The 13,708-nt window shown below is 41.4% G+C and overlaps 1 protein-coding gene across 1 annotated transcript in view; it reads left to right on the forward strand.

Annotated features, from left to right (window-relative positions):
* Positions 1 to 10,739, forward strand: part of LOC120513072 — a 73,584-nt gene extending 62,845 nt beyond the window's left edge. The window contains exons 62-72 of the mRNA XM_039732052.1: positions 121 to 213; positions 488 to 692; positions 1,602 to 1,789; positions 2,505 to 2,602; positions 2,999 to 3,183; positions 4,236 to 4,438; positions 4,827 to 5,016; positions 5,777 to 5,886; positions 7,862 to 7,981; positions 8,355 to 8,494; positions 10,610 to 10,739. Of these exons, the coding sequence (XP_039587986.1) occupies positions 121 to 213; positions 488 to 692; positions 1,602 to 1,789; positions 2,505 to 2,602; positions 2,999 to 3,183; positions 4,236 to 4,438; positions 4,827 to 5,016; positions 5,777 to 5,886; positions 7,862 to 7,981; positions 8,355 to 8,494; positions 10,610 to 10,625 (1,548 nt within the window). The 3' untranslated portion in view covers positions 10,626 to 10,739. The remainder of the gene's footprint in view (positions 1 to 120; positions 214 to 487; positions 693 to 1,601; positions 1,790 to 2,504; positions 2,603 to 2,998; positions 3,184 to 4,235; positions 4,439 to 4,826; positions 5,017 to 5,776; positions 5,887 to 7,861; positions 7,982 to 8,354; positions 8,495 to 10,609) is intronic.
* The last annotated feature ends 2,969 nt before the right edge of the window (positions 10,740 to 13,708 follow it).

A 13,708-nucleotide genomic window follows, 5' to 3' on the forward strand; every position in this document is an offset into this window, starting at 1 on the left:
CCTAAGAAACGTGAGGCCACTGTGAATGTTTGCTGGCCTTTAAACTAGTACAAACTTTGAATGATTTGGATCAAAGCAATTTTAAGTAATGAATTTGGGGTTTTAACAATCTTCTCACAGAACAAGCTTAATGAAATTGGGAGCCTTTTGAAAGCCACACTGACTGAGAAGATAAAGAAGTTTGATGGATACCTGTGGAGATTCAGGAGATCAGTAAGTAACTGTACATGATCTGTGAAAACACCATGAAGTGTTCATGCAGTGTAAGTTAAACATCATTATATTGTCTGCAGCTGTTTTGTTTTGCTCAAAGGTTTCAGTGATTACTCCCGTGCTGACCTGTGTACAGAGACAAAAAGCATGTTTAATGGTGGACAGAGTGTATCTCTGCACCAACACTGCGAGTCAGAATTGCCTGGCAATGAAGTCAAAGCTTTGCTTGAGATCACTGTGTTTTTAAATAGCTTCTTTTTTGGACCCACTGTAGATGCAGCATGTTGGTTTCCTGTCTGAAGCAGCTGGCTGGCCTTCAATGGCCTTGCAAAGGGCAGCAGAATTCCTGCACAGTGGGGCTACAGCTGTCACCCAGGTGTGGAAGCAAAGTGGAATTGGGCACATTCTGAGAACCAGGATCCCACTTTACCTGGAGAAAATTCAAGATGTTGTCCAGCAAATGCAGAATGAATTACAAAGTAAGCAAAACGGTGCAAAGCAAGAAGAGGGACAATGTCAGTGCAGGGCAAACCAAACTTCACTGTAAACTATAAAACATACTGAACAGCACAAAGGTTTGTATTTTGATCTAGCAATAAGTGCTGACCTTGGCTCTTAGTGTACAGAGTGGGAGCCTTGATGCAATAAGCTCCGAGAAAGCTCTGTGTGAGCACCTTTCTAATGAAATCAGTGGTGAGGCTCTTTCTGGGTCACAGGAGGCCGGGTTCAATTGGATGAGAAGGGAGTTCTTAATTCCTAAGCTGAAGTATTTCTGCTAACAGTTCCCTGGCAAGCCTTTCCTCCCAAAGGGCTGTTCATATCCCTCCTTGAGTTTTAATGCTTGTACTAATTGGATTTCACTTGATCTGTTTTTTTTTCCAAGCCTATCCAGTAGCCACTAATTCACTGTTCAGCTGGACTGTGGCCCATACTGAAACCTTTGAGAAATGTGGTCAGCTGGAATTAGCTGGGAGAACTGAAGGTTCTCACAAGGGTAAAACCTCACTTGGGGCCACATAGCTCTAGACTATTCCCTCTCAAAAGCTGAATTTGGTTGACGTACCATGCTCGAAATCAGTTGTGACCAAACTGTCCTGTTGCTCAGCAAGAGCAGTCTGTGCAGTACAGCTCTGACGAGGATGCATTGCAGAGCATCCCTCACACTGCTTTTGGACAGCAGCAGTGTATTTATAAGGGTCAGGGTCAGAGCTAAATGGCTCTTTCAGTTCACAGCTGTGCAATGTGCCTGACTGCCATGGAAACACAGCTGCTTCTGCTTTCCTGTGCTCCCCCTTCACTTATTCTGGAAGTTGGGTGGAAACAAACAAGCAAACAACCACTTTGTACCAAACCAGCTAAGTTTTGTCTCATTAATGTGTTTGCTTCAGAGCCATTAGCAACTTTGAAAGATGCCTACTACGATGTAACCTTGAAGCCACTGGATGAAGTCTGGAAAGAGAAGACAGAAGAGCACATGAAGAAAATCCTGGCTTTCTTACCCAAGATTGTAAAAGATGTGTGGCTAATGAAACCAATTCAGATGGCATTAAAGATTGCAAAAGCAGGCTTGGATATGGTTGGTAGAACTCTGTTCTCCATTTCTAATTCAAGGCCTACAAATATAAGTTTCAGCTTTGAACTATGGATACACAAAAATAGTTAACTATTTTTGTTTATGGAAATAGTGCAGTTGTCTTTCAATATAATAATAATTTCCATAATAATTATATTCCATATAATGTCTTTCCATATTGTGCACAGCTGATTTACTGTTCTTGCAATATTTGTCCTGCTTTGAAGGAGTACTTTTCCAGCTACAGGAGAGGTTGTTTTACTAGTTCTGGTTGAAATCACAGCAGCAGTAATCTGTCATTCATGTAGCTTTTACTTTTCTTGCATAGAGAGGAGAAATTGTGATTCCAGTAAACAGTGTACAAGTAAATCTGGGTTCTTCTAGTTGAAATGAAAAGCATAAAAGCTATATCATGAGCTAACTTATATTATTAAAGATACCAGTCCTTTCTAAGCTACTGAGGCACATTAACTTAGTGAAGCATTGCTACACTTTGTTATTTAGGAGGAATATATTTCTGTCCATTGATGTTGTTGACTAGAGTCTGTCCTCTGGATATTATTGACCTCTACATGACAATATGCTGTCAGACAGGAGACAAATACAAGAGACAGTGAAGTGGTATTTTGCATTTCTTGATCTAAAATTCATTTGCAAGTACTGACCCTGTCCTGAAGTCATACTGAAATTGCTTTTATAATCTGTGACTCTCCAACAGGCTACCCAGCAGGTGCTCAGGTGGGCAGAGGCCACGTTTTCCAGAGCTGTGAGCAAGATCAGGAAGCCCTTGCTGAACCTGTACAGTTTTTCACCCAGGTAACTGGTGTTTCTGCAAAATGAAAGGTTTTGCTCTGGGCAGTGTTTTAAAAGGATATGTGCATAGACTCTTCCTGTCAGTATGCAGCTGAGGGTTCTGGACAGCCACCCAACCACTCTTTGCTTTGGTCACATCATATCCTAATGTTTATTTCTGTTGGCTGCCAGGCCCACTGTGCTTGAAAGGAGCTACTGGGCAGCAAACAGGGCATCTGGAACTGATAAGTGGCCTGAGGTGACCTGGGGAAGTGCAGCTGTTGGCCAGAGTAGGGTTGTGTTTTGCTGTTCTAACCAGACTGCAGTTCTTAAGAATATTTCACTTCAACATTTCTATTAATAAAACACCAGCATTTCATCAGTTCAGCAGATAAGGGGTGTTCTCTTTGTATTCTACAGGAACTGTTCAGTGGCAGGAAAGCTGCCAGTGCTACCTACAGCAGACCTGTCCCTGCAGCTGGCAAATGTCACCACTTACCTCATTGGAGAAAAACTAATGAGGCCTCTGCAAGACCTCTACAATCTCAACATACTTGCAGAGTACTACAGAATCAAACGGAGGATGATGGAGAGCCCCTTTGAATGTAAGCCCTTTCAAAGTGCTGCTTTGGTTGGTACCTGAGTCTATTTCCACCTAGTACTGTATTTTAAAAATTGTATCTGGAATAGGAGTTCACATAGAGATGGTCACTATTGAATAATTTTCTTAGCAACTTGCATATAGTCTTTCTTGTTAAGACAGTGATGGTATGTACAAGATCAACACTCTGAGCAAAGCTGGCAAGCAGTAACACTGCTCTAATTAATATTAATGCAAATTATGTAACTCTTTACACTTCCTACTCTTGAGACTAGAAACAGCAGGTGGTATTTATCTGCCTTATCCATGTGCTCTTGTGTTTGTGAGTTGATACTCACTGCCAGTCTCACCTGCTGGCTCTCTGTCCTGGCACAGAGCCTTGGAAACTGGTGACTTTGCTGCCTCTAGGATGAGCAAGCTCAGCCCTACCAAAACTTCATCAACAGCACTGCCTGTAAAAGTATTGCTAAATGCTAAAGGAATGCACTAACAGTCCCAACTGTCTCTTAAAGAGAATGGCTTTCCAGAAAACCCTTTTTAATGGTTTCCTCCCAGTACAGAGAGACCCAACAGAGGGCTGTGAAAGTAGCTGCTAGTGACCCAATAATCTGAGTCATCTATCAGCAGGGTTTCCTGGATTGCAGCTGTTTGATGCACTGATTTGGAAGGTCATTTTTGGAGACAACTTTTGAGAATTAATATTCTTGTGTTTTCTGCATAAGAATGTATAATTTGTGTGTTTATAAATATGATTTGTCAAGTAGTGAAAGAGTTCCCACAGAATCCCAGTGCAAGTTTAACAAAGTTTTATGGCACTCAGGTAAATCTATAACAAAAAATAAATCATTAAATTGTTTTATTTCTGAGAAAAGTTTTATTGTAGAGCAACTACATTGTAACTAATTAAAATGTAAGTGTAGTAATGCCACTGTAATAATAAGTTGAGAAGTTATTTCAAGAGTATGACAGCAAGAAGTGGTGTGTGTTGCAGTACATGCAGTATTTACTGCTCTGTGGAAAACTCACTGATGTTTCTTCTGAAATACCATTCTCCAGATCATGCCATGTTAGTGGGGACCAAACATCTTGTGACTTTTGATGGAAGAATGTATGATTTGGCATCAAAGTGCAGTGTACTTCTTGCCAAGGATTTTGTTCACAGTGCTTTCACTGTAATACTAAACGAGGAAACTAGGAACTCAAGATCACTGTATGTGGAGATGAATCAGACTGTGATCACTATCTACCCACGACTGAAGGTAGGAAGATCAAATCAAACATTTTTTATTTTTGGCAAAAATTTTCTTCAACTGACAAAAAACATTTTAAAAATATTAATGCTGAAAACATAGCTCAGAAGCACTCTCAGGCAATGGCTTTAAAGTAACAATTTAACTCAAGGGCTGCCTCTTTGCCCTCTGTATATGACACAAACTTTTCAACTTTCCTCAGACATGGTCTAAGGGAATGGCACTGAGAGAGAGAGACTTTGTGTTTTTTGCTCTTTCAGAAGTTTAACACAACCCTGTTCTTATTCCCTTAATTCTGGGCTAAGTTGGCCTCATTGCTCCTGCAAATCCATTGTGTTTGCCTGTGACTGAACTTTCACTATGACAGGTTTGAAACTGCATTTTCATTTTAAAACAGATCTCTAAGATGTATAACTTCTCCTTTACGGAAGAGAACTGCCAAGTGCTGGATCAATCCCTTGAAAACAGTACCATGAATTCAAGGCAAGGCACCAACAAAATAGAAGTATCTGATCAGAAAGGAGTTTCTGTCTCTTGTGACTTTCAGTATGATCTCTGTACTGTCACGCTGGCTGGGTGGCACCATGGTGAGTATCAGTCATACAGCTGTTGTCAGCTGTTAGTCATTTTTGCTATCTCTCTGAATTATCTGTATTACTGGTAGTACCAGCATCTGTGCTTTCACTTTTTTTTCCCCCTCTTAATTTGTAGACACCCTGGAAATGGTCCTAGGCATTCCTAGTAATTGCCAAATAGTGCATGGAATGCACCATTCCAGGGGGAAGAGCAAGTTAGGGTTACTGTTGATTCAATGCTATAAAGCAGACAGAAATCAGAGGCAGAGGTACTGCAGTCAGCCCAGCCTCAAAATCTGGTTGAGAATCTGCTCTAGAGCAGGCTTAGCTTGTCAGACCTGCAAGACAACTACAGAGGGAGGCCCAAAACCTCATGGAGTTTTTTTGTATACTTGGAATGCATTCATGTACCATCCATGTACCCCACACCATTGTAAAAGTCACCCTCCAAAGATGAGCAGAGAATGGATCTGAGGCCGTGATGTGCTCAGAAGCCCAAGAGCAGCTGAGACACGAGATGGCAATGCAGGCTGGGCAGCTTCCCCTCTTCCACAGCAGAGATGAGCAGAGAATGGATCTGAGGCTATGATTTGCTCAGAAGCCCATGAGCAGCTGAGACATGAGATGCCATGCAGGCTGGGCAGCTTCCCCTCTTCCACAGCAGAGCTGAGCTCTGCTGCACAGAATCATCAGAGCCCAGAGACAGCTGCTGTAATATTCCTGCACCTACTCCTGACAATCCCTATTTTACTCCATTTCCATTTCCTCCCAGGTGTTTCAGCTGGGCTTTTGGGTACCAATGATAATGAAGCTGGGAACGAATGGATGGTGCCTAATGGTTCCTTCACTGACAGCGTGAAAGAGTTCACACAGAGCTGGCAGGTAATGAGCCGAGGGGCTCCTGTGTGCAGGGCTGCTGACAGAGGGCACTGTCTGACACGCTGGGTTGGCTTAGATGAACTGAAGCTCGATAGTGAGAACTGCAGCACACTGCATTGTTTTGCTGTGTCTGACCAGGGAAAGGGTTGCACATGTTTGCTAAAAACTGCTCAAGAATTCTCTACAAATAGGGAATATTTTTGGCCTAGGTGGTAAGGTAAAACACAGAGGTGGCTGTTGTTGATTTTAGAATAAACTGATATTGGAGCTAAGTATCTTTGATGTTTTCCTCCTTAGAGCACCTCTTCCTGGAATGCAGGGACAGGTGCTACTAGGTCTGGGCTAAATCTGTGTGTTCATCACTCAGGCCACAGTCTGAGGCTTTCTTTAGAACTGTTAGTTCTAGCCAGGTATGTTGAGCCTCTTAATTTTCTTTCTTCTTCATGCTTTACATCTCATCAATACACAAAACTTTAGAAACAAATCTATATAGTAAGTATTTGAAAGTAAATTTGTTCTCTATCCCCACACCACTAAGTACTCAGACCTTTTTGGAAGGTTAGCTGCTGCTGTCAGTTACTGACTTGCACAAAAAGACTCCTATAACTACCATGAATAAATGTTGTAACAATTTTATACCAGTAACATTATAGCTCTGCTTAATTAATGTACTCTGTCATCAGCTGCAAATAATCTAAATACACAAACATGCAGTTGTACAGAACCATTTGTGAATACAACCTACAAAGAAAAGTAGCCTTAACATTCTCTCAAGCGACATTGACAGGATCCTCTAAATCCCTTCCAAATTCCTTAACATGCTCTCAAGCATGTTAAGGAGGATCCTCTTGACAGGATCCTCTAAATCCCTTCCAAATCTAGTTTTAAGAATCTATTACCAAAAAGAAAAGAAACCAGCATCTTATTCCCACAAAGATTTTGTGACTCTTCCACTTATCCTGTCTCACAGAGGATGTCTGAGTTCTGGGAACAGAAATCTCATTTTCATGTCAGTACTTTACTGTAAAAGAGAGATTGCTTGAAGTATCTTGTACTTCTTGCTGTTGCAGATACAGTTAATGAGCTTGCAGCCTGTGTTTATGTTAATAATGGGGCAGGATCCCAATGTGACTGACCATAGGCACAGTTTTCTTTATTGCTACAAATATTAACTTCTAATATACTTATAAAAATGCAAAACTCCCCAGAGAAATTGAACAAAAGAATCAATTAAAAGCAATACATAAGAAACTTAGGGTCATGCAGAAGCAGGGCAGTCCTGAGTGTCCTTCTTTAGGGGCAGAATGGCTGCACTTGCACTATTGATTGGAAGGGCTCAAACTGGACTGTGAACTCTGACTGCAGCTTGTTCCCAGGAGCTTTATCACAGCCTTTGTCATGCACTGACCTTGCAAAGGACGTCAGCAGAGCTCCACCATCACAAGGCCAAGGCTGCACAACAGGAAGGGACTGAGTGTCTGACTCCTGCAGGATGAGGGTTAGCACAGAGCAAACTGCCAGTTCATTTTCCTTAGTAAGTAAAATAACTACAATTTACACTTGCTTAAAGAACTTCTTGGTGGTGTGGTTTTGTTGTTCTTTCTTTTTAAAGCTACCTTTACCTATGAATAATCCAGCAAGGGTATGGAGCTTTTTTTTCTCCATGAGAAAGATGTAGTAAAAGCACAACTCTGACCTGTCAGATCTATATAAGAGAGAACTAGCCAACTACCTGCTATGTCAGCAACTACGCACCAAAATCCTTCAGTGAATAACATAATCAATGGCAAAAGGAAACAATATCTAATCTGTGAGGTGCCTCTCAATATTAACGAACAATCAACATTAGAGCAGGGTACTGAGCTGCCCATATCATCCTTCAAAACAGCTCACACTGGAAATCTGAAAAACTCATCCGACCTTGATGTATGCAAAAAAACCCCAAAATACACCACCTTCAGTAATTCTGTTTTCCCAGGTGAATAAGTGCAGTCTGGTACAGAAGAAAGAGAAGCCATGTCCAATTACAGCTAAGCAAAACATCTGTAAAGCGTTCTTTGAAGAACCACATTCACTTCTCAGGAACTGCTTCAAAGTTGTAAGTAGGACTTCAGCCAGAAGCACTGTCTTAATTATGTGTCATACTTCCAGTGAGGTCACATAACCATTGCAAGAATAGAGATTAGTTGCAGAAGACTTAAGAAGTAATCGAAACAGCAATCCAGACAGAATAAAAAGGGGTTTTTATCACCATAAATATAAATGGAGGTTTTTGACATCCACAGAATAGTGGCATGACTGCACTGCTCTTTAGGATACAGGTCTAGAATTTGGAAACAGAAATAACCTCCTCACTGTTAGGAAGGAAATAAAGGTTTATAAATGGTTCTAACCAGGCAGGGGGGAGGGGACACAACCCAAACCTCTGGGTTTTCCTGCAGGTCCCCCCTAACCTCTCCCTTTGTGCCCAGGTGGATCCTGAGCCATTCTACACCATGTGTACACAGGACACCTGTGACTCCCCGGCCTTGGGGGCTGCCTGCAGCTTAGCAGCAGCTTTTGTTCATTTGTGCAACCGGAATTTTGTCCCTGTTGAAATCCCTCCACAGTGGTAAGTTTCATTTCTTTTACCACCCTGCATATTCTGAGTGCATTGCTCCAGTACTTACATGTCTGTGATGCAAGAGCACATGAGAAAATAAAACAAATGAATCTGACTGTGGCCATGAGCAAAACTGATCCTATTCCCAGAAATGCTCCTCTTGCCTCTTGGCTACCTCCCCTTCCTGCTGTTCACTCACAAGCACACCAGAGCCCATCCACTGCACACTCTCCACTGCCTCTCTTATTTTGTCCTAATGTGCTGTGTAACAGAGGCAGAAGGATTCCTGCAGAATACTGTGTAATGTCCCCAGGAGTTCCTCCTCTTGGATACCATGTCTGGTTCCATCTTTTTTGGTCTGAATAATGTATTTGGATTCATATTAACAACAATACATACACAGACACAAAATACTCAGGGACTTATTTTTGTACTTTTCAACATCTAATTATGAAATTTATCTATCTTTTCAACCTAGAATATCCAAATTATCAATACTTGTGTTTTAATGCAGCTGTCATCCAGGTTGCATTGTTAAGTGGATTCCTGGAATACAGCCAAGGAAGATGAAAAGCCTGAATAGAGCAGTAGCACTTGCTTGAAATCTTTATAATTACAGTCCTTTCCCACTTCTGTAGTTATTGTGCCAATTTGTGTACTCCAAAAGTGACTGGAGCCACCTGTGCTGCTAACTGGAGTTCCATAATTGATACTCTTGCCCAAGCAGTAACTCACTGTATTTTTACAAGACTGCAATGGAAACATTTACACCAAATAAATAGCAGAATCATGCAGAAAAGCTCCATGTTTTGCTAAGGCTTAGTAATAAAAAGAGGGTGGGGTTTTTAATATATGTATTGAAACATTATTTATTTGCATTTGTAAACTCACTGCTATCTCAAAGGACTGATTTGGTGACTATAAACCCATTTGTGGTATGCCTTGAAAAATTTACAATTACCTGATTTCTTATCCATTAAGGAAGAGAGTAGTATTTGTAAATGGGTTTGTTGGCCATAAAATAAAAACCTAGAAAAAGAACACTCACTTGGTGTCTGTAAGTGCATCACATCCCACTCCCACACACTGAAACAATGTTGCCTGTCAGTATCTGCCTGAGCAGTTTAGTTCACTCAGCTCCTGAGCAGTGGATGATCAGGACATTTCTGGGCAGCATCTTGTAGGCAGTGAGAGACTTTAGCTCCAGCAGTTACAAAAACTCTTCAACATATAAATATGAAATAGAGAGACAAATTTTGTTAAATCTGAGTCGACAGAATATTCAGTTGAAAATAAAGTTTTAGAATAGTTTGGTAGCTGAATGATTGCAGTCAGCTAGTGCTGCTAGCTTACACTATCCCATTTCTGAGGAAAAGGATTGGAATGAAGGTGGACCACAAGCTCAGTTAACTAGAACATGCTAATAAAGAAGCAAAATACATTGGGGATGTACACATGAATCAACGCATTGAAGACAAGAAAGACCTTCTCTATTTAACTTATTTCATATATCCAGTTTTGGACACCATGTTTTACTTAAACTGTGAACCAGTTGAGAACAATCCTGGGGAAAAAATGGAAGGGTTGAGGAAAGACATGAGTTAAGTCTCTAAATATGTAAAGACTCTAAAGAGAAGGAAGTTGAACAGACCAAACTAAGGGAGAATTAGGTTTGACACAGTGAAAGAGTCTGTAATGGTTGGGTTACTCACACACAGTAACTGATAACCAGCAACAGTCATGACAGCAAAACAGAAAGTGGCTGTCAGCAGAAACTACCTCTGCACTATTTCTTAGAAATTCATTCTTGTCAAGGATCTTCCACTGAATAGCTGAACTACCCAGACCTCATAAACGTTAGAAATAATGCTGCCCTTTTCTTCCTAAATGTGAATTTATCAAACATGAGAGAACCTTACATCTTTATTTCAGTTTAGTGATCTAAGATAAAACTGTATCTAAAATGCTGCAGTACTTTCCCCACAGTGTTTTGATGTCATAAATATATCTGATGCTATTTTCCCTTCAGAGATTTTTTTGTATTTCACTGTAATGAGAGGTTGCATTACATGTGACTTGTACTTACTTATCACTTACCTGGAGTTCATCTCTTCTTCCTTTCAGCTCGAGCCAGTTCTGAATGGCAGATACCAGCCCTGAAGATGGAAGAACCCTTTCAGCACCCAAAACAGAACAGTTATTTTAGGCAGACAAGCTAGAGGCAAGAACAGGGAGAGAACAGTAGAAGTGTGAATGTATTAGTGTTAACTGGTAATATAGTGAAGTATATATAGTATAAAAGGAAAGCTTTCCACCCAGAACCTCTGAGGGCAAGAGGAATTATTTCAGTGTATTGACAAGAAATTATATCAACCAAAAGAAATCAGACAGGAAAGTATCAGTTACTCTAAAAAAATTCTCCCTTTCGGTTCCAAAAGTGTGCCTCTCCACAAACCTTGAACCATAGCACAAATACACTGAAAAGCTGAGAAAAGCTCTCTTCCAGCTCAGATTGGTACAAGTGGGCTACTTTGTGAAAGCAGCATCATCAGCTCAGTCAGCAGAGATGCTGACTTCTTTTTTCTCCAGAAATGAAACTCCAGCATTCAGTGGTTCTGGAGACAGTTTCCAGGGAAATGTTCCAACACACAAGAAGGCTAAGAGAGAAATAAGATGGGTAAATAATGGAAAGCAGTTAATAATTTTCTCATTTTTATGCTGGTTAACTTTTCCCTTATTAATGTACACACTGTTAAATGAGGAACAGCCTTCTTGGTTTCTGTGCACCAGTTTCACATTTTCCCTTTGTGTCTTCAGAAAGCCCTTGTCAGCAGCCAGTTGATGTGCTGGGAAAAGGTGCCCAGTATGGACCCTACCCATGAAGTAACGTTAGGGTGTTACAGCTACTGCTGTGTGAGTGTCTCAGATGTTGAATCCCTTTCTGTATTATAGGTCACTTCATTAAAAAATTGCATCACCTTTCTCCACACGGTGCAGCAATTCCTTGGTAAAAGGTAAATGCTGCAAATGCAATGTTTGCATAATATGCAAACATTGAAATAAAGGTGTTTTGTACTATGACATCATGCTAATAAACATTTGACTGCCTTATTTTTACGTTGGAGTACATTTTTATTGATTATTTGTAGCAACAAAGTTGCACTGACCTCTATAGAGAGTTGGCACTGGCTGGGTTTGACTGGCTCAGAAAAAGCAAGCAGCTGCCTCTTATCTCCTGTATGCTCTTGCAGTGCACTTGCTTTCTGATCACTTATTCTCCAGCTTGATACAAATTAAAACACGTTTCCTACATTAGTCAGGAAAGAATCCTGCAATTTTTAGGATTCCCACACACATCAGATGCTAGAAGTGAAGTCTTCTTCTGTAATAATTTTATACCTGCACCCTTGTAAAAAGCCAAAATGGTATGAAATATTTCTGGAAGTTACAGAGTATTTATACCAGTTACTGAATAAAAAACCCACGTAATTTTCTCCCCAGTCACTGAATGTCACTTCACTCCCCAACTAAGCATACCAAGCACCTCTGAAAAAAATCCTGCAGTGACAGTTTCAGAAACAAAGAAAAATATCAGCAAGTAGAGGAAAAGACTGAGAAGAGCTCAGTCAGCAATAAAGAAATACAGGAGTTTAACTAAATGCTAACTGCAGACAGCAACACTGAACTGGATGCAGACACTAGGTCTCCTCTAAAAGCTGCATGTAACTTATCACTTGTAATAAAGAAGCTATTTAACTACCAATAAACATTTTTAACTGCAGCCATTTCACTCAGTCCAGTTGTTTGGTATCTCTTGAGCTGTTCCTAGCTTCTCCGTGTACACAGTTCCTGTCCAGATACTCTTTAGAGAGTCAGGAACTTGTACAGGCCCTGGACACACCTCAAGCCCTGAAGCTCAGCAGGAGCCAGACCCAGCCCTGCTCCAGCCCTAGAGCCACAGGCCAGGTGGAAATCCTGCTGACCCCCTGGGCTGGGCTGGACATGGCACTGCCCCCCTGGGCTGGGCTGGACATCCCACTGACCCAGGGCAGCTGCCTGCACACAGGGCATGTATGAGACACCACTTACACTGAGCAGGGCTAACAGCCACCCTCAGAGGTGACCAAAAACAACAACAACAAACCAAACCAAACAAAAAAACCCCCCACAAAACAACAACACACACTGAGCACGGCTAACAGCCACCCTCAGGGGTGACAAAAAACAACAACAACAACAACAAACCAAACCAAACAAAAAAACCCCCCACAAAACAACAACAACAAACAAATCCACACTTAAATGAAGTGTTGCAGGTCACGTTCACAATTGGAGTTTAGCACTGATTCACAGCTGTCATGAATAAAGCCTTGTCTCCATGTTTCTGCACTGGCAGCTGTGCCTTTGCTCCCTGCCTGACTCTGCTGTTAATGCAAAGGCAAATGCTCTGCCACACCTGTTCACCAAATTCCTGCCCACAAACACAGCAGTGTCACAGGCTGTGGCAGGGGTTCTTCAACTGAACTGTGCAAACCTTTCACACCTGTTCACCAAATCCCTGCCCACAAACACAGACAGCAGTGTCACAGGCTGTGACAGGGGTTCTTCAACTGAACTGTGCAAACCTTTTAATGAACCAATAAAACCATCCAGCCAGACTGTTCTTAAGTATACCTTATTTACTGCATGGTAATGTCTTACCTGAGGAATTAAAAATGGAGCCCACACATCACCCTCCTGCCTACCAGAGAGATGGCAGCTCCTATCAGCAAACACAACACCAGTGACAGGGGATGTGGGGAAGCCCATTCCAGCTGTACCTGGAGGGAGGGACAGCAGTGTCCCTGCAGGGCAGTGTGCCAGCTCCACACTAAACAGCCCTCAGGCCAACTGAGACACCTTTGTGATTTCTCATGGATGTGAACCTCTGGAGAAGAACCACCTTGGAAGGGTTTGACTGAAGCATTTATCAGATCAATCCATCAGCTTCACTATTTCAAAACTGGCTTTTATCTCTGCACTAGCCCTGGCTTTATCAGGACTGAACTTTTAGTAGATAACCACTGACAACACTGCACATTATTGAACACCTTGACTGAAGTAATCCAAACTGTTTATGCCTCAGATGCAGGTCATGCAGAATATAAACTATACATAAACTATATATATAAACTGTGTTGTCATATGGCAAATACATGATATACACTGCATATCTCAGGGATC

Source organism: Passer montanus, unplaced genomic scaffold, assembly GCF_014805655.1.
Source record: "Passer montanus isolate IOZ18808 unplaced genomic scaffold, ASM1480565v1 scaffold8, whole genome shotgun sequence".
Classification (NCBI taxonomy): Eukaryota; Metazoa; Chordata; class Aves; order Passeriformes; family Passeridae; genus Passer; species Passer montanus.